The sequence below is a fragment of the Gambusia affinis genome, linkage group LG03 (assembly GCF_019740435.1).
Source record: "Gambusia affinis linkage group LG03, SWU_Gaff_1.0, whole genome shotgun sequence".
Lineage (NCBI taxonomy): Eukaryota > Metazoa > Chordata > Actinopteri > Cyprinodontiformes > Poeciliidae > Gambusia > Gambusia affinis.
The window spans coordinates 3,966,181-3,987,636 of NC_057870.1; the positions used below are offsets into that span (position 1 = coordinate 3,966,181).

The 21,456-nt window shown below is 39.6% G+C and overlaps 1 protein-coding gene across 3 annotated transcripts in view; it reads left to right on the forward strand.

Annotated features, from left to right (window-relative positions):
* tacr1a (tachykinin receptor 1a) overlaps positions 1-3,126 on the forward strand; it is a 55,820-nt gene extending 52,694 nt beyond the window's left edge. For all 3 annotated transcript variants that reach the window (XM_044111673.1, XM_044111672.1, XM_044111674.1), the window contains exon 6: positions 2,620-3,126. In XM_044111673.1, coding sequence (XP_043967608.1) covers positions 2,620-2,965 — 346 coding nt within the window. In that variant the 3' untranslated portion in view covers positions 2,966-3,126. The remainder of the gene's footprint in view (positions 1-2,619) is intronic.
* Positions 3,127-21,456: the final 18,330 nt, after the last annotated feature.

A 21,456-nucleotide genomic window follows, 5' to 3' on the forward strand; every position in this document is an offset into this window, starting at 1 on the left:
CCAAATTAATAAGTAATATTAATGTTTATTAAGTATAGGTTCTTCTGAAATACTGCTTATATGCTTACACAACAAATTTAGAGTTGGTAAACTTTGAAAAACTAAAATATCGAATGTTTACATTGCGGCCCTTGGTTACCAGACAACGCTGTCATCTCTTAGCAACAGCTTAACAACAAATATTGTTATTGTTCAAAAAATATAAAATTTCCTCTGCTCTTTTGAAATACTACGTATCTTATATTACTGAAGAATTGTCACTTTGGTGAATTTTACAGAAATGTTAATTTTCTTTTTCTTTAAATCATTGATGGTAGACATACCATCAATGATGAGAAACCCTTTGGAGCCCACCTGGTACCGGGTGGGCTCCTGGTCCCTTAGAAACATTAAGGAGAAGCAGAGTGAGCAGTCAATAGGTGGTACCACCCGGTACCAGGTGGAACCGGGGTATTCGAGCTGCGTTGCGACTCGCGGTGACCCGTATGTTACAGACATTCTTTATATCTGTCGGTGGTACCGACTCAGACTGCCTGTAGCGAACCGAGCATTTAGCAGAATGATTAAGTTAAAGTCAGAAGTTTTCTCTGGAGCTGAAGCATTTGTATGTTTAGGGTGAGGCAGGTTTTGTCCCGCTATTGCAAGGACGAATATATAACGTCAACATCAGACCTTCGCTTTTATTCACAAACCAGTGTATGAAAAAAAATATTCTTGCCCATAATTTGATAGAAGACACAGATCCGCCCCCTTCTCCTCCTCACCATGGACCCGATGTCTGAACAACATGGAGGCTCTGAGAGTCATTATTAGACTGAGGGCAGTCAGAGTAGTTTTTTTTTGTTTTTTTTACTAAATTATTTTATTTAGCTAAATATTATTGTTGAGGGGCACAAACAGGCCTTCTGACATACAGATTAAAAAGAAAAAAATTAAAAGAAATTTTTTTGGAAAAACCCCCCCAAAAACCTCAAAAAGGGCACTAGGGCATCAAGGATAAAAAGGGCAGGGGCTGAAGCCCCTTTCACCCCCGCCCCCTCTCTGCACATGCCTAGCTCAACCTTTGCAATGAGCAAGTCTAACGTTAATTTATTAATCTGGGATTAACAAAGTGAAACCAAATCTGAAGGTGTTAGTTGCTGTATATCATGTAAACGCTTGATTCCAGTTATGAAAATGTCTGTGATTTAAAGCTTCCTTACAAACTCCTTGAATAATCACTCACATCGGGCCATCCATGCTTCCATTTTATGGTGTTATTGTGATTATTATCTTACCAAACAAGTGTCCCTATCCACAGCCAGAAAAGTGCAGTCTAGTAGTAACTTAGAGTCATTGTCCACTGAGGACATTTCATTTCATCCATTAAATTAAATATCTGGATCTTTAGTCGTTAATTGGTCCATTATGCTCCCTTACTGCAGCAGAAGCATTTAAATTAGGTTGTACATGTTGATAGAAGTAGAATCAGATGGGGATCTCATTTGTGTTTTTCCACTTTAGGTAATGTGTTTCCCTCGTATACACACTTATAATTGGTTATTTGTCTATGAAATGACAAAGAACTTGGACAAAGGCTACATTTAAATGTAGTTTTGAGAAGCCAAATCGGATCACATGTGACGTCATTGCATATGATCAACATTTGATGGCATCATTCAGCTTAAAGCGCATTTACCTCAGGAGGCGTTGCAGCCAGTCGCAGTCACACCCAACGTCGACTCTTCCAAGCGCCAACAGCTTCACAGACATTTTAAAATCTGGACTTGGATATTTTCAGTTTGATGGAAGTTCTCTAAAAGTAGAAAATCTAAATGGGAACTCCAAAGGGTTTCTCATCAGCCGGTCTGCTTTTCAAAATTTAATATGGCTGCCCGTAAGTAAAAGATAAAGGTGAAAAAAAATATCTGGTTTTAAAAAAAAAAAGTTTATTTCATCTTCTGACAAATTGTTTCTCTAAAACTCCTTCACCTACTCAGTATAATCTCATTTAAAGAATATGCAGCCAATTGCTTAAATAGAGCAAAACAGAGAAACGGTTACTAGCTTGTGTTGCTAATAATTGGTAATGGTGAATGTCAGTTCCCAAGAGTTAGAAAATAAAATATATCTCATTTGTCAGTTGTTCCCTGAACAAGTTTGGCATCTCCGTCACTCTGGGTTTTCCACAAGGACACAGCAGAGGGCTGCATCCTTAAAAATCTGCTATTAAGGATGTAGCCCTGCGTTTCCAAAGCCGAAGCATGGATTTGTTCACGCCGAGTTTACATGCGACTATCAATCTGTACTACCAGATTGACAGCCTTCAATTTAAAAGCGGCATCATATGAACTTCTTTGTGTAGTTTGCATGATGAGTTTGAAGAAATTTCTCCGTCTTGGCTGCTGCTAGCATGTGCTTGTTCTAAATGAAAATCAGCACTTTCTTCTTTGATTTCCAATTTTGACTTCCAATGATTTATTTCCTGCTAAAGAGCCCCCTGGTGGTTGAAGAAAAATCCACAGAAAAGCAGCACCGGGCTACAAGCCGCATGGTTCTAAACGTGGGACAAAAAGTAGCGGCTTATAGTCCAAAAAATACGGCAATTAACTAATTGTATTCTCTGTTTTTCTGCATCAGGTTCCGTGCTGGTTTCAAACAAGCCTTCCGCTGCTGCCCCTGTGTCCCTCCAGGCTCTTATGAAGGCCTGGAACTGAAGTCTATTCGGTACCTGCAGACCCAAACTAGCGTTTACAAGGGTAGCCGGACGGAGACGACCGTTTCCACCATCCTTCATGCTGGGGAGGACGCGCAGCATCCCAAGGTCAAAGCTAGAGGAGCTCTCGGACTGGGAGGGGCCGCCGTTGCCGTGCAGCCGCCCAGTTCCTCCCTGGACCTGGCTTCAAACGGCTCGTCGTCAAGGAGTGTCTCCAAAACTGTATCTGAGACGTCCAGTTTCTTTTCCAATAACAACCTGCAGGAATAATCCTGCTTTTCACCAGACAGTAGTCAGAGTGAGTGAGTTGACTGTTCACACGGTTGCTTTTGTCATTCGAGGGATTCGGGCGGAGTATTGAGAGAGTGTGTGACTTTATCTGCTGGTGCCTGTCACTTTCTGAGTGTGTTTTAAAGGAACGTCATCCTGCAGATCTGGGTCCTTATTCTCTGAGCACTGCCATCAGCCACAGCCCTACTGAAGAAAAAAACTAATTCATAAGGATTCATGTTTATTGTACACTAGAGCCAAACGGCAGCAAATCAAGATAAGCACATTCCAGCTTGAAGGCCAAGCAGAAGCTGAAGCTGTCATCTCCCATCTTCACAGCTTCTGATCGTCAACGCCACTTCCTCTCAGTGCAGAAACGAGGGGGCGGGGCTCACACGTTCTCAATCACACAAGCCATGTGACTTCACACAGTCTATTTTGGACCGGAGCCGCCGTATGGCATGAGACGAGCGTGATGCAGGCAGGGCCTGGCTTTAACGGAGGGGCTTCTCTGAAAGACGAGAAATTCCTCATACGTCTAGCTGAGAGACGCCTCTGATGACAGGAGCGCTCCGACGTTTCCACCGTGAGGAACAAAGTATCAATTCTGAACCTTAACAGAGAATATTGCCGGTTGTTGTTTGTGTGTGTGCCACTTGATTCGAATGCTAATTCTTATCAGCCTGAGCAGGACCGCAATGGGAATCCACCGTGCAGAATGTGTGTCTCCCCGAAAGAGCGCTCTAAAGATCCCCTGTGGGCTTTTCTGAGAAGTTCTGGCAATCAGTGCAAACACCAGCAGCGACTGGCTCATCTTTCATCTGTCAAAACATTGACTTCAACAGCTAGCAGCACCGTTTCTGAAAACAAAGAGTTTTTTGGAGGAGTTTTTTTGACGCTGGAAAAGTAACAGCAGGATGGATTCCACCTGAATCCAAACCGCAGATCAAAGGAAACCGTATTTCAGAATCCAACAGATCTAAACCACGCATAGAGCCCGGCGAGTAACTCACTGGTTCAGAGTTCTTGGCACTCTGCTCAGTGTTTATCAAACTCTTAATTACGGGGATTAGAGTAGAGCGATCTTACAGACTGTGAAGGATTTACAGTGAGTAGCTGCTGTGTCTTTATGTGCTTTGGCAGGATTACGTTTACACCTCACACACTGTGTCTGGAGCAAACGTCTCCTTGCTTCTGACATCCTGTTTTAGGTGTAGATGATGATGACTTCTGTCATGTAGTCATGTTTATAAAGTGGAATCGAGCCATCCGGGAAGAAATATCAGGGCTGAAAGCCTTTGAGAATCTTTTGGCCTGGAATGTTAAAAGTCTGTGGTGTGTAGCTCTTTAACATGCAGCCGCGTGCCTTGCTGCTTAGCATAACGTCTGTGAGAGGCTGACAGGATCACAGCAGCAGCTCAGGCTGCTGTTGTCCAGAGAAACGAGGCTGTGAGGCGAGGAGCCGCAGACACCCACCGGGACAGTCTGTTACATCCTACAGCATTAAAACCCCGCTCATTCATTTATATACACTGCACTGTTCTTACTCAAACTTTAAAAAAAGACTTCAAGGTCTAATGTACTATAGTATTAATTGTTTAAATGTGATATCTATGGAAAAGGTTACTACGTTGTGTTTGATTGTTTCACTTCTCATAAATGGTTGGTTTGATTAATTGATGCCTGAATGTTGTACAAATTTCCTGCAGTGTGTTTACTGGCTAAATCCACAAGATTTACATATCTGCTTTGTAAAAGACAGACATTAGCTAGGCGTTAGCTCACATACTGCAGTGCCTCCTAGAAGTCTCAGTGAGGTGTTGATGTCTCAAATCTAGTTTTTCACATAAGGGAAATGGTGTTATGTTTGCATCTTTTTATAAATTATATTTTACAGATATAGTCGGCTTACATCCTGTTTTTAAAATGGGTACTGCTGGCAAAATCTGAAAATGTCACGTAAACACCCACACAAACACCAGTCACAACAGACTATACAGTTAGTTATTTTAAACAAGAATGTCCTGATAGGGATTTTTTGTCAGATGGTTTGGGAATAGGTATGTGCTAATACCGACTTCAATTTTTCCTTAAACTTACTAGAATCCAGTATATTCAAACTCACTGTTTGAATATGACATGGTGATCATTCTGCTCCTAACACAGTTCACTGTCACTCTCGTTAAATGTGTGTGCACACAACTTACGGAAAAGCAAAGTTCTTCAACGTCATAAAGCTCAACAGTAAGAAGACAGAGAAGGTGACGTGACACAGAAAATAGAAAAAAACTTTAGAATCTAAGCAGGAAACTCAACAGTATAACCTGTCAGGAACTCCCAGTGAAAATGATTCAAAACTGCCATGATTGGGTCATCCTTTGTTTCTGTCTCAACTGTTGTGAAACGGTTTCAAGATTTTTGGAATACAGTTGAACTCTGCACACTGGGCGATGAAGACTTAAAGGTTGGCCTTTTTTCTAAATAGATTATTCTGTTTGTCATTCTTGTGGTAGCAATTGCACTTGCGATCCGATTGCAAAGTTATAAATGCCTTACACTAACAAAAAGGGAACATACAGATCTGTTTTCTAAAATTGATAGAGCAAATATCTTGGTTCACCCATTCACGCACACAGTTGTGGAGTGATGGTGGCAAGGGTGGTAGGAGTTCGCCCCACAATCAGTGGGTGGAGTGAGGATCAAACTAGCAACCAAATGGTTGAGCCGGGTGTATGCCCACTCCACCCACCTCTGCCTACTTCACCCACCTTGCCTGCTAGTGGTGGCACCGGTGCATTGCGGCCTTGCTTCCGTCAGACTGCCCCACAGTCTGACAGACTATCTACTAGCTTGCCACCATCAGTATGTATACATGAATGGGTGAATAACTGATACTAAAGTCATTCATTGAAGCACTTTGAGGTCCTCTGGAACTGATAAGGCGTTGTACGAGTACAAACCATTTACTGATGGTGCTAAGCTTCTGGAAAGTAGCCACAGCTGCCATTGAGCAGATTAAGCCGAGACTGCCTTGCACTGGCTCCACCAGGTCCTCTGACCTCCATCAGCAGGCAAGGTAAGTGAAGTGTCTTACCCAGAGGCAGACAGAGCGACTGTGGGACGAACTCCTACAGTCGTTGCCACCATCACCCTAGAGACAACAGTAGAGAGGTCGTGTTTGGGATATTACAGCACAGCCACAGCTGTCTTGTGAGTCTGGAGCAGGTTTATTACTTTGACCCCTGTGGCATTGTGTAAGGTTTTGAATGTTTTTAGGTCTATCTAGTCCTTGCATAACTGAAGCAAGTGCAGTTTCCGATTCTCACACAAAGTCAACCTCGTTCCTTGTGTGGGTTAGACGTAGTCAGGGTAGTTCCTTGTCACAAACCCTGTTTGATGCTGTTGATGGCACAGCCATTGAGACGAGGTGTCTGATTTGTCAACTTCAGGGTCTTCGAGTTTTGCAGATAAGATGTGATTCTGTTGGTGTCTTCCAACCCTGTCCTCCAGCATGTACTTTAGAGGTCCACAGCCAAGTGCAAAGTCACCCTCTAAATCAGAGGTTTTGGACCAGAAAAGGGTTTATTGCCATCTCCAGGTCACGGGGTTGATCTTTCTTTCAAGCAGCAGAGCTTAGATATCTTGGTGTCTGGTTTATGAGGGATGAGGGGATAGACAGATTGAGGCCACTTCTAAATAAATGGAAGAAGTCCTCATTTTATCTGTCATGATAAAGAAAGCTGTGTTGAAAAGCAAAGCTCTTTGATCCATCACCTATAGTCATGCTACATGGATGATGACTGAAGGAACGAGGTGCTGAAATAAATGTCCTCTGAGTGGCCAAGTGACCTTTGTTTACTCTCAGAGTACAAACTCTGCTTCTAAGTACTGAGATGAAGTGGTTTGGATATCCTAACTTTTGAAGACTGTTATGGCCACCTCACTGGCGTAATATGGACGATCCACAGTCATTTTGTCTGCAACAGTCTTTGGTGCAGATAAAGGTTTTGATACAAGTCTGACGTTTTCTGCTGGTGAAACTCACAAATAAGTATTCCTGATCTCCTATAGATTTTGATGAATGGTCTTGATGATCCATTCCATCATCTGTATTATGCAGAAAGGGCAATTGTGTTTGCAGAAGCTCTGCCAAGAGCCCCACTTGTTTCCACTGACTAAAGCGCTTGAAAATATCTTTACCATGCGTCTGAAGAGTGGGTTTGACATCATTACATGTTGAAGTACACTTCAGCTCATCGTGAAAAGCTGCTACAGTCAAATATAACCCTCTTAAGCTTTCTTTGTTCATAAAAGAAAAACATTTGAAAACCTGCCTCCATCCTCGGCTTGAATATGAAAAACACCTCATGTTTTCTAACTGTTAAAAATAATTGAAGTGAAAGAAAATATTCTGTAATTTTAAATCTGACCTTAGAGATACAACATCCCTCGTTAGACCATCTGCTAGACTTGTTAGAAGCTCAGCATTATTCTAATTTAACCACAGAGACTCCATGGTCTGTGCCAGGGAATAGAACTGGCTTTCTGAGGTGTTTATTTTCCAAACCAGACCGGCAGTCCTGATGCCGCCGGCGCTGTCATGCTGCTCCAAGAGTCAGAGAACTGGACGGGGAATTATATCATCTATCATCAGTGTAATTATTTCAGTGGGTTAACTACAGTGGTTGTGCAGACTGCGGCTTATCAGCATAAGTTGTGACAAAAAAAAACCCATTCTAAATACAAATGAAACTGATCAAAAAGTATAAAAATTAAGCGGTTTGTTTAAAATATGTATAAAAAAATATGTTATTTTGGTGGCTATTAGCATTTACAAAAAAAAAAGATATTTCTAAGTCATTAATAATCATATTTAGGTTAAATTATGAAGTTAAAAAATAGTATTTAATACCTAGTAAAGTACAACTCACAAGCCCCAGAGATACTGACACAAGTTACATACTTTGACTTAAAGCTACAGCATGTACCTTTTATTGTTAAATAATCCATTTTTTACATATTTGTTAAAATAGATAATATGTGAAAAAGGCTCCACAGTCTTCTCCCAGTGCTCCCAGTATGAACTGCAGAAATATACCACTCAGTCAGAAACAACCAATCAGAGCCAGGAGGAGGGTCTTGATGCTGTCAATCACTGTTGTGCTCACACACTCCCCCTTGCTCTTTCCTAAACCACAGGTGGTTCACCTCAACATAGCCTGCAACCAATGCTAAGGCTGGTTAGCATAGCCAATGACGACAGATGGTTTTCCTGCAGCTGCAAGTTGTTTCTCTGCCATTGGCACATTGAGCAGTGCCTTACGTGAGATTGATTGACAGCAATAAGACCCGCCCCCTGATTCTAATTGGGTGATTTTGGTCAGAAGTGGTTCTCCACTCTTTACACTGATTACGTGTCATAATAATTTTAAGAAATATGTACAAAGTATGTTCTTTGTAGCAATTACATACTGCAGCTTTAACCTTTTTAGCGCTACCTTACCTACTTGGAATAGGTAAGGAAGCTGTACCTTTCTGCTTCATATAAGACCTCAAAGCTAAACTGGATTCTTAGGTTAACAGCTGATCTGATTGTTGTCTGTTTGTTCCAGTCCATAGATTCACTATAAGTGACTTTTATCCCACAGAAAAACTTCAGGAAAAGAAACCCTTCACTCTACCAGCTGAGAGAGACTTAACACAGTCATTTTTCTTAGATTCTTTTTTTTTTTTTTTTTTTTTTTTTTGGTTGTTTTTTGTCAAAGAAGTGACGCTAAACAGAAAGAAGCCATCAAATTTGATATTCAGCATATATCTGCCATGATGTAACACCCTCCTACTATCAGCCTAGTCCAGCTGTCTGAGCCAGAGAGGAGTGAAGGAGTTGCATGAACACTGTGAACGTTCCCTCCAGAAAGCAACCCCATCACCTGCTTCTAACCTTATGACCAGAGAGCCAGGAGCTCAGAGTCTGCCTCCTGACTGACTGACTGACTGCACACTGCGCTGCTGCGCTGCGGACGGGTCGAGCGGAGTGGGTGAACGAAGAAGTGGGGGGGCTTTAATGAATATGTAATCAACTTTTTTCCAACGAGTGCTTCTTAGACGAGCGTCCTTTTCAGCCTCTCGAGCACACAAACACGCGCTCTCACCCGGCCGCCGCTTGATGAGAGAAGGGGCGACGGAGACGGAGAGTACGGCAGATTGTTGCCGAGGAGCGGCGCCAGGCGGGCTCCACAGCGGGGTGAATAGCCTCATCAGCACCATCTCTTCCTGGGTTGCTACCCATCCCTCGCTCTCCAGTCACGCTAATTACAGCTGAGGAGGGGAGAAGGCAACTAGCCAGGCACCCGCGAGAACGCCACACACACACACACACAGATACCGGATGATGCATGTGCCAGCAGATCCCATTGTTAAGGCGTATAGATGACACAGGAGCACACTGAAGTGTGTGTTAAGATCTACCAGTTGTATAAGTAGAGTGTCACAAGAGTTCACCTTAATTACCTCATCAGTCATGGTGCAAGGAGGAAATTGCTGTTTATAAAAACAGAGATTGTTTTCCTTTTTCCAGCAGAGGAAAATCATGCTGCCAGATCCCCAAACAGACAAATTTCTGGGCTTTGAGCCACAACTCACAGATCAGGTCACGCTAACAGTAACAGTTCTTAACACAGAAGTTGTTGCTGTTGAGAGGACACTCTTGGCCTGCCATTTTCAGGATCAGCAAGGAGAGAGAAAAACTAAATTCTTTGGTTAGATATGTAAGAGGACAGTGCATTTTCTGTAGTCGAAGCTTTATTCATTAAATAACCAGGGCAGCAGACAACAAGCTGAATGTATTAAAGAAGCAGTATTATGTAAAACTGACTGTTTGGAGAATTATATCCTCTCCTATTGTTATTTTCTCATTAAAAACATACCTTGAGTGTTGCCTTGATTCTTTCATGCTTGTCTGAGAAATCCTTTAATGTCCTCAACCATTCTGACGTGTAAAAGGCCTGGCTGGACTCCTCCCTCTCCATAGCTCTTCTCAGCTCCTTCAAACTAGCCAGCAGTAATTAGCAAGCACTGCACATCTGCTGATCTTATGATAGAAGGTGCATCTCAGTGCGAAGCTGGTAAAAATGTTGTTAAAGGATTAAAAGAGGAGCCATGTTGTGATGACTTCCTGAAGGCGGAATTTCAAAAAGTTTTGAAAGAGACAAAAGACCCAATTTCAAGGCATTAAAATTCAAAGTCAAATTTCTTTTATGTCATATTTGATAATATAGGATTTTCATAACAGCTGAAGTTAGCATAGTTACTTGGCACTATGTATCAGGAACACACATAATACTTTAAAGCAAACTTGCTTTGTTTTATTCTTTCAAGCATTCAACCTTTAGCAGTTTTTGCACAAGCTGGATTTGGAAATGCTGGCAATCTTTTAAAATTACCGCAGCTAAAAATGTATACCGGTATTCTCAAGGCTACATGTAGACAGAGGCTGATGTTTACAGTTGGTAACGCTAATCTAAATCGATGTGCTAATCACTGAGATGCTAAAGCATTTGAAACAGATCTAAGCATTTTACCACCTTCATGCCACATGCAGTCATTTAGACATGTGTCAAGCATAACAAGTTCTTCGTTTCAAAGACATAAATATGTCGCTTTTATGCCCTTCATGTCATAAATAAATCGGTGCTCTTGCCAGCAAGCAAGCTCAGCACTGGAGAGACACAAACCAATCTAAGAAATTTCCACTCATACTGCAAAAAATAAAGACTGAGACAGAATAAATAGTTGTAGCAAGACTTTGAGCTAAGTGCTATCTACTGATGTTAAAAGGGTGAAGTCAGTTCATGGCAAAAATCCATAAATTTGAAGTTGGACATGACTAAATATAGTGAGACAGGGGACCTTTCTTCAATTGTTTATGCAATACTCAATTATATAAGTTCAACCAATATAAAAATCCTGCAGTCAGTGTAGTGTGTCATATTTTATAGGCCAATTGTATCGTTTACTGTTGCCAGACGTAAAAATATATATAAATATATATTAAATGTATAAAATCAATTCCATGCTTGGAAATGTACTATTCAGCCATTAGTTCAGCCCTCAAAAACAGACACAGCTGCTTTGGTTTTACTTCACTGACATTTTACATGAATACACAAAACATTAATCAAATGTACAGATGCTAATTGTTCCTTGTGGAAAATTAACTGCACAACCCCAGTTTCAAAATGTCAACTCTAAATTATTTTGTCTTTGCTTTGAATGAGTAAAATGCATGTAGACATCACACTTACATTATGCCCTAACATAAAGATTGAAGGCTGTTTGACTTCAGCGAGGCTAGAAAAACATTTTTTTAAATGCTGCTAATTATAGTTCTTTAAGAGAAATTGAAGTCGGCTAAAAATGGGATGGGTAGGTCAGAGCTTTAGATCACATGTAGATTGGAAATCGGCTAGAAATATGCTAAAAGTCAAAGTGCACGCTGGCGAGGAAGTTGTTCTTCAGGTTACATATCATTTCATTAGGAATGTCAAAAGATCACAGCAGCCTAGCCTTTATGTATGCAGTATGTAATCAGTGTTGCCTCCAAATTTTTGCTTCTGTAAAGAGACTTTAACAACCTGCAGCCGTTTTCCTCTTCTTTTTTATTTTTCTTTATAGAAGCTAACCTCTCCCGTGAATCCCTTCGTAAAGCTGCTACTGAATGTAAAGTTTTTTATTCCTGGCTGAGAACCCGACCAGACCTGTGACTCAGACATGCGTGTTGTGTTGTACAACCTATTCAGAATCAGATGTATAGTGCAGACTCAACAGCAGCTGGGGTTTGGACTGTGTCATTCAAGTAAAAGTGTTTATATTGCAGTCAGGTGTCGACTCTGTGTCATGCAGCGACATCTTCTCGATGCATTAGTGCCTCTTTCTACTCTGTGGGTCATATACCTCTCCTACAACATGCTGTGTCTGAAACGTAAAGATCAGTGCTTCTGCTGCACAAAGCCTTTAATCACTGCTGAGTTCTTCTGCATCCATATCTATCGTTACTTCAGCTTAGTTGCACTCGCCACGTCTTGCTTTGCAGGTTCCTATATTAGTCAAGCAGGGTTAACATCATTTACCCAGGCTCTGCACTACAAAAACACAATATTTTTGGTCTAGTTTCTAGTGCGCATTTATTAGTACATTTTGAATAAGACAAAACTAACTCAAGAGTAACATTTCAGTAGGAAATAGGAGCTTGTTTTAAGTCTATAATTCCTTTAAGTTGATGAAAAACTGCTAGCTCTCTGGCAGATTATTGCACTTAAAACATTTTTCAAATTGTAAAATAACTAATCTGCATCTTTTCATCAAGATTAAGGAATTGCTGACTTGTGAAAAATTACTGGTAAGTGAAAAATTACTTGCAACTTAGTTTTGTCGTATTTCTAATATACTAAGATATTTGCACTAGAAATCGTCTAAAACAGTGTTTCCCAATTCCAGTCCTCGGGGCCCCCCCTGCCTGCATGTTTTAGATGTGCCTCTATACCAGAACAGCTGATTCAAATGATTGCATGACATTTTCTGCAGCCTCCAAGTACTGCAGGAGCCTGTTAATCAACCAAAGATTCAATCCAGGTGTGTGGCAGAAGGGAAACACCTAAAACATGCAGGCAGGGGGCCCCGAGGACTGGAATTGGGAAACACTGGTCTAAAACGTCAACAGAGTTCACGTCTCCAGCAAGCAATCTCTCAATAGCCACGGATCCACAGCTTCTGTCCGAAGTCAAGCATTGCATAAGATGCATTTTGAAATACCATCAATCATTTGCCTTTTGTTGCTGGTAAAACATTTACAAAAAATATAGATTTTTATATCCAATTGTAAAAGCAGACCCTTAAAAACTTTAATAGATTTACAGGAAAGGAGCACAAAAAAAAATGTGTTTCTTATTTATAGTGAACCAGACAAATTGTTCTCCTGTTCTGGTAAACTGCAGCAGTGATTACCTTTTTTTTAATTCGCTCCTCTAATTTGTTTGATCAGCTGAAACAAATAGGGTGAATGATTAAGAGAGCTTTCAACACAGGCTATTTGGGAGCCTAAAATTGTGACAAAGAGGATTAATGTGTCTTACTACGTTCTCTTTAATACTGATAAACGCTGCCATTGTATATTCCTTAACAAAAATCATTCCAGCCCTAAAACTGAGTACTGTTACAGCCACATTCTTGTCAATCTTGTTGCTCCTCGTTGAGTTTAACACACACACTCTTAATAACATCACATGCTGCTGCTGGAGGGTCAGATTCCAATCTTTCAGTTGCATGTAACACTAAACACATTTACTTTGACACTTTGCATTGAAAGGTAAATGAGCTGCAATGCTGGAAAAACAGTTACTATGTGAGCAGATCCTCTAGTGAAATATTTGAAAAACCTGAAATCAAGTTTATGATTTTTTTTACAGTGGTGATATAAAGCTGTTCAGACACAGCAATGCAAGCCTGATCGCAGTTTCGTGCAATTGTCCTGTTTCTGTCTTTCTCAGAATTTCCATATCTTTCCTCCCAGTGTGTAATCACAGTATTTTCGTTTGAAGAGGAAAGCTACTGTTTAGCAGCTCTATGTATGTTTTCCAGTATTGCTCTGAAGTGACTGTACTGTGACTGACTTTCTGCTGTTACTGCTTTTCGTGGAGTTGCATTTTCTGCTCAATATGTATTTCAACTGTTCTTTCCTGGAAGACTTTACAGTGTACACCTGTGTATTAAAGAAAAAAGTTTTGTCCTAGAACTGGCTTACAACAACAACTTGTGTGTGGCTCGTGTTTGGTCCATGGAACAACAAAAAGAAGTGCATTGAGTGTGAGGGTTCCTGCTTTCTGCAGATCAAACAATAGCAGCTGACATGAAAATGGAAACCAACATCTGGTGAATAAAGGACTGGGCTCAAAGTTCAGAGACACACACACACACATATGTATGAACACACAGAATTTACTCTATTTTAAGTGTGCCACCACTGAAACTCTGTCTTTGTACCTCCTGACATCCACTACATTTGCTCAGAGATGAGAGACAGGAGAAGAGAAAAGGTGTAACCTCTACTACTAGTAGTAGTATTAGTAGTTGTGTGTGTATGTGTGTGTGTGTTCTTGTAGTTGATACATTGTAGGACCATCTGTCTAACAAACAACATTGTGGGGACCCCTACTCTTCATGGGCCCAAAGTAAGAAGAAGGGCATAATTATATAGGTTAAGTTTACGGTTATGCAAGTAGTGTTTATGGATAGATTTAGGGTATCAGTCAGGGTTAGACTATAGAAATGAGTGAAAAATGAATGGAAATTGGCGCAAAGTCTCTGCGCAGATTGAAAGACATTCAATGTGTGTGTGTACTTTCACAGTTGTCACCATATTCACCAACAGAGGGAGGCCATTTATGGACATTTTTCTGGTCCTCACTTTGTTTTAGCAGTTTTGTACAAGATTTACATGTTAGGTTTATAGGTATAGAGTAGAATAAGTTTTGGTAACAATTAGGCTAAGAAATAAACTAGTAATGATTAGGGGTGTGGAAAAGGTCAATTCAAAGTCCTTGTTAAGACTGAAAGAGATACATGTGTGTATTTATTTAACTATCATAATTAGGACAATTTCAGGCATATTTACTAACCTTCTCTAAACCAACAGGCTTTCTGTGGAACATTGCCCGGTTCTAACATGGTGGACCCATTTGTTTAGGGTTAGAGGTAAGGTGTGAATTAGTTTTGGTTGAGGTCCTACAATTAAGATTAAACTAGTACTGGTTAAGGTTAGGAAAAATCTCTGGCTTAGGCATAAAACCAGTTACTAAAATAAATGGAAGTTCTCAGTTTGTAGAAACGTATGAGGATGTGTGTGTGTGTATTCTTGCACATTCTGCAAAACAGCCACAAATGACACAGGTGTGTGGTGAGTGTCAGCGGAAAACAGATCATGCTTAGCAGATCTGCCAGGCCTTACTGCACGCATAATGAAGCCAGGCTTCAAACACCTCCCTGTGATTCACTGTGGAGATGAGAAATTTCATCCATTCTTCTGCAGTGCATTAAAGAAGACTGTTATAATGAAGAACTAGCAGATCTTTATTACTCTCCTATTGCCATAGATCAGTGTTCTTATGTTACTTCAGCAGTGGCATGCATTATTTATTCTTTTTGCAATGAACATTTTATATTTATCAGACCACAAACCATGTTGATTTATTTTAGAACTCAACTCTACCAAACTCTACTCAGATTTTAAAGTTAGGTTTTAAAATGGGTGTTGAACCACAATCTAAAAGCAATGTCTGCTGGGTAATTTTCAGTATTTCTTTTATTCATTATTGCTTTCGTTTTCAGGTTATTTCAGTGGTCACTGTGGGCTTTTTGGTCATCAGCAGAGGAGTCCCAATGATTTTCTTCATGTGTATGTGAAAGTAGATGGCAATAAAATGTGAAATATAATGGTTATGTTGCATCCTTATGTCTATGCTTTGTAGCAAGAGTTTCCAGTTTTTTCATGCCATGGCCCTCAAAGAGCATTGACCTCTGAACAGGAACCCCCTTTGCAAGCCCACAGACAACACTATGAAACATGTAAAAAATGTAAACTTTTTGAATGTTTTTATTCATGATTCAATAATTATTGCATTCATTTAGCATAAAAGCTGCCTCATACCATCTGATTTTAGATGGCCATGAGTTTCGTGAAGCAAAATGTTGTTATCGGATAATACAATTCTCTCTTTTGATTATAAGAAAATATGCAATATTTTCTTATAATATGTAATATTTCATATTAATCACATTCTTTTGGGTTTTTGCAGTAGTGTGCAGTTTGTCTTTTTCTGGTGAAAATTTTCCATTTCTTGCTTGATGAGCTAGTTTGAGGAGCAAAGCAGCTTGACAAATATGACTAGAAGACCACCAGAAAATGAGCATCAAAAATAACATTTAAATCAATAATTTTAAATTCTATTTTATTTTATTCATTTTTTAAAGAAAATTAAATAACAGAAAACTAAAATAGTGATGAATAATTTTTTTTAATTATTATTGTTGCATTTATTTCCCTTCTCTAACCTTTCTTTTTCCTTCAGGATAATTACCACATGTCAGTTGATTCTTCAGCACTTGCCTCCTGGAGGATGAGTTAGGCTATAGATGACTTATATGGTACTGTAATATTATTTTGTGAATTTTGTAGCAGGGTGGTTCCATATTGTCATCAGGAGGTAAGGTTCTGTAAAAGCATTCAATACAGTACAATACAGCAAAGTACCAATAATAAATATAAGTTGGACGTTTGAGTACTTGAGTGTTTTCAAAAGTAAACACTTCGTACTTTAACTTGAATAAGCTTTCGACCGAGCAGCTTGTACCTTGTACTTGTAGTTGAGCAAGATTTGACCATGAGTATCAATACTTTTATTCCAGTACTAGAACTGTGAGTTTATTTAGAAAAGCAAAGTTGTTTGCTACTATAAAAAATCTTTTGCAGGTAAAACCAAAAGAATAGAGAATAGCTGGATCAGAATACATTCTGTCCTTAGATATCCTTTCCCTGGGAGATTTGCAGCTAGATATGGGAGTCAAGCATCCCGATGAAACACAACGCCATGAAAACTGTGCTGGATGGAATAAAATCTAACAGAAAAAAAAATTGTTGCAGGAAGTTTCTTGTTTCATTACATTTACACATTTCTCCACGGGATCCGACTGGTTAGTTAGTGACTGTGCTTTCTGTCTGGCCCACAGTGTATTAATGCAGAGTGTGTGTGTTAGAGCTGAGACAGGTGGATATGAGGGCTGATTATAGACTGCTATCAGGGGAGCCGTCTCTCCAGAGAAACGTGATGGACTATCATTTCTCTCCGCTGTCAGCAGTGCTGACTCACACACTGCGGGTATAATTACATACCAGCCAGGAAACACACACACGCACACAGATACATTTTCTCATGGGTCTGGTGGGATAAAACAAGATGTCTTGAGATTTTGTGATTTCTCAGGCCAAAGCTGACATTTTGATTATATGTCAGCCATCAGCCAACGAGTTCTGTCCTCCTCCGACGTGACGGAGGCTCTACCCGGGATACGGAGCAGATTCCCCAGTCGGGGAAAGTGGGGCCTACTGTATAATCTGCCACATTTTTAATATTGTTTACACCTTCAAAACCATTTTACTGCACTTAGACAAAGAGCTGAAACCAGCTACTGTGACTGCAGACAGAAGTCTGCACACACCCCTGTTTGGGTTGTCAGGTATTTGTGATAATAAACAGTATCACATTATGTTAGACACTCAATGTGTTTCTAAATTATTGTTAATTTCAATGAAAACAATGATGTTGCGGTTCATCATGTCCTGAGCAGAGTTGGTTAGTAACAACGTAGTTATATTTACTCAGTTACATTTACTTTTTTGAAAATATTTACGTTTAGGATTATTTTTTTTTACTACGCTGTACTTTTTACTTTTACTTGAGCAATTTTCTAACGAGTAATTTTTGCTACTCTTACTAGAGTAAAATGTCTGGATTCTCTACCCACTGGATGAAAAACAAACATGTTTACACCAAAAATTCACCAAATACACAAACCTGCAGTTTTTGTTGTTAAAATACCAAACTTTCCACATAACTTTATATTTTGGTTTGTCTGATTATGTCATTTTTATACATTAAATTATTGATAATTTGTTCAGTTACTTAGTACGTAAGTATAATTTTTACCAAATACATGTTTTACTCATAATTGAGTAAATTCTTGGACGGATGCTTTTTACTTTTACTTGAGTAAAAATGTGTTGAAGTAGTGCTACTCTGATGGAATAAAAGTTTGGGGTGCTCTACCACCTCTGGTCTTTGATACAAACTGAAGAGATTCAGGTGTATTTATTTCTTTACGCTGATTTTTCCTTTAATCTAAAAACCTGGAGCCAGCCACGTCAGTCCTGAAACGGTGAGCTGAGAATTCTGCATGAATAAGATTTATCTCTGCTGCTTGAGACATTTCTCAAGCAGTAGCAGGAATAACACACAGGAATAACACATTCCTGTGTGTTATTTCACACAGGATTTTTTATTTTTTTTAATAGAGTTTGCATTTATGTGAGTCTAAGGTCTTTAATTTCCTTAGAGAATTTTGCATTTGGTTCGTTCAAATTTAAACCAAATCCAGGCAGCCACAAAAAGATGTGACCAACAAATGGAACCTGGTGCAGCCGAGCCAGACAGAATGCAAACTGAATTCAGTCTCAGGTGTGATGGAGATTGCCTCCTCTATACACAAAGTAAAAGATTTGTCCAAAAATCCAATTCTAGAGGTATGTGTGCTCATTGATTCTGAAAGAAAGAAAAAATACTTCTTACATTTTAAAATCAAATTTTTGACACAAGATTACACAAAAACTAATTATGCCATTGTATGTCGAGTCTTTTTCATCTTTTCAGTTGTTTCATTCATATTCAGCCATGGCAATGAGACAAAGCAAGAAGGAAAAAGTCTAATTTCTTCTTGAAATCGAAGATGCTTTGTGAGATTGGGAAAAACTTGGTGTGTTTTTGTTCCTTGAGCTGCTGCTAGAACAGCTGCCCGGGGGCCTGCATGTGCTGATTGGACAGCACATGCACATACGTTTTAACACAAATGTAATTTTCGACCAAATAGAAGACTAAATTGCACTGTGTCTCCCTGTGCCACCTCAGCATTTGGTGTCAGGAAATTACCAAAAGGTGCTCGGGAAATAAAATGGCTTTGTGCCTGTTGGAAAAAAAAACATAGAACCATTAGTCTTGTTTTATGCAACAGTCTGTTTTCCTTTTTTCTTTGAAAAATGTTACTGACGGTGCTGCAGAGAAATTGTACTGTTTTCTCTGTTTGCCCTCCAGCAATTCAAAAGCAGAACATTCCAATAAGATTTCATCAAAACTGACTTTAGCAAGATTTTAGGTTTGTCTCTGTATGAATCTGTTCAACGCATTGACAGCATCCCAAATACGACCAGTGGTCCAGAGCTCATCAAACGTCTTGCATGTGGGAATAAAATAGTATGTTAATTCGTTTTTGTTTTGAAGACATTTGCAGATTTAATTCATTTGGGATTTTCTTTTCCTTCCTCTGTACCTAAAATATTTTTTAAGTGCTCAGTATTTATGTTTTTTATCAAAATGTACATAATTGGGGTTTGTTTAAACATAAAAATATTTAAAGCCATGTTTTTTACACATTATTGTAAACTGAGCACTGTAGTCAGCTGTATTTTTTCCTAAGTCCTACCCACAACCAGCTTTCATTAGCAAACATTTCATGCAATCTGCATGTAGCAATAGTGGTGGCCTCAGAGAATCCAATTTTTTTGGTCTGTCTGTACTTTACATAAGAAGGTTTACCCTCCACATTTAAATGTATGCCTATGTAACCTGTAAAGCTGGACACCCTTTGCTTAGCAGCACAGTTTGATATGCTAATCTCCTTCAGTGTAGGCTTTGTGAATTGGAAAGTTATGAATACTTTAGTTTGATAATGTTTTAATCATGCAAAAACTGTGTAATCCTTTTGCAAAGAGATGAGTTAAGCAGAATTATTCCTGGCATTATGCATTAAATGGTAGCTAAATAGAGACACATAAATGTAATATAATGCATCTTAGCTCTACAGTCCATTTCCACCATGGAATATGAGATTTATAAATAACTGCACATAACTACTATGGTTGGCTGTGTACCTTAAAGTTTATTTGTTAGTTTTATTCTGTAGGAGAGTAGCATGCTGATGCTGTTTATGGATCTTATGGTGGAAACATACAACCTTTCTCTGTCTGTAGGACTTGATGTTAATTCAAAAGATTAGTCTTTCATTTTTGAAATTAAATCCTGTGCAAGTATTACCTGGAAGACTCCCCATACATATAGCAGAAAGAGCACTGAGAACAAAGTAAGTGCACCTTCAGGGTGATGGAAGGCCACTTAGAAACTGAATACATGCTGGATCAATCCATCTTGTCAGCTAGTTTGGTGGATCAACTGATTATAAGTTTGTCAAGATCATATTCATGCAACTACTAGACCTGGAAAGTTGATTTTGAGATGCAGAACTAGAGCAGACTCAGCAGATCTGATGGATTAATGCAGCCAGCCAGCTCAAACAAGCTAACAAAATAACTTGTTATTTTGGGAGCACAAAGCATTTTAATGCATCATGCGCAATGACTTGGGTTATTATGATGTATAGCATCATAGCACATCATGAGTAGGAGTAGGACATAAATTTGATCAGTTATTTCTCCTAATATTTGGAGTTGTACTGTAAAACAGAATGTATGTGATGTCTTTTGTGGATGTTTTCTCCTGTTGGTGCCTCCCGCATATCAATTTCCCTTTTGAATATCAATATCTAAGCATTCTCCCTTCTTCACAGAACATTATTTTTTTTATATTCAAACTAACCCCCAGGGCGTGCTGTGGTGGCATAGTGGATAGCACGACCCACATTTGGAGGCCTCGAGTCCTTGACGCGGCCATCGCGGGTTCGATTCCCGGACCCGGCCGACATTTGCTGCATGTCTTCCCCTCTCTCTCTTCCCCTTTCCTGTCAGCCTACTGTCATATGAGGGACACTAGAGCCCACAAAAGACCCCCTGGTGGGGAAAAACCCCCCCAAAAAACTAACCCCTAAACCATGGCGCAGTCGAAATGACCATGAGTTCTCCCTGGAGGAAGTCATGCTGATCGAGAGACGTTAAATCAGCTGAAGACAGACAGCCACTGGCTCAGAGAACCACTGAGGTGTCTTTAATTAACATGGTCACATTACTAAAGGTGCTAACTTCAATTGAGTTTGCTGTCATGGATTAAAAATGTCTTCTCTCCTCACTTGCCTTCAGATCCTAAGACTTTGATTTAATTTGGGTTTTTGAGACATATATCTACAGTTTTGATCAAACACGTGCATTTTATGGCACATTTTTTTCTTTTGCACCAGCTTTGACCTTTGATGCACAAGAATTCCTCGTTTTGAAAACAGATTTTGAGGAGCCTTCTTTATAAGGGTTAAAGGTTACCTTCAAAGCCAGCAGGTGAGGAGACGGCATTGATCAGCCGTCTGCTAGAGTGTTCGGCTGTTGATGTGAAGTATTTAGAGGCTGAAATGGTGTGTTTGGTGCATTGGGGATGTGCTATGACTGTACATTATGAGCAAAAAATGTCCAATTTAGTGTACTGGTTTGGCATGCCAGTCTGGAAGTCTTCCGGTTGGTTCTGCCTTACTCTAATTGCAACACGTTGACAAAAAAAAAAAAAAGGCCACGATTCAATATGAGGCACGGGATTAAAAAGAAAGCTATTTTTAATAAAACTGCAAGGAGAGAAAATTACTGTTGCGCAGCTGACTAAAAAAAATCATATGAAGACAAGTCAACAAGTTCTCAAGGTCTGCATGCATGTGGATGAGGAGAACTGCTCCTTCTT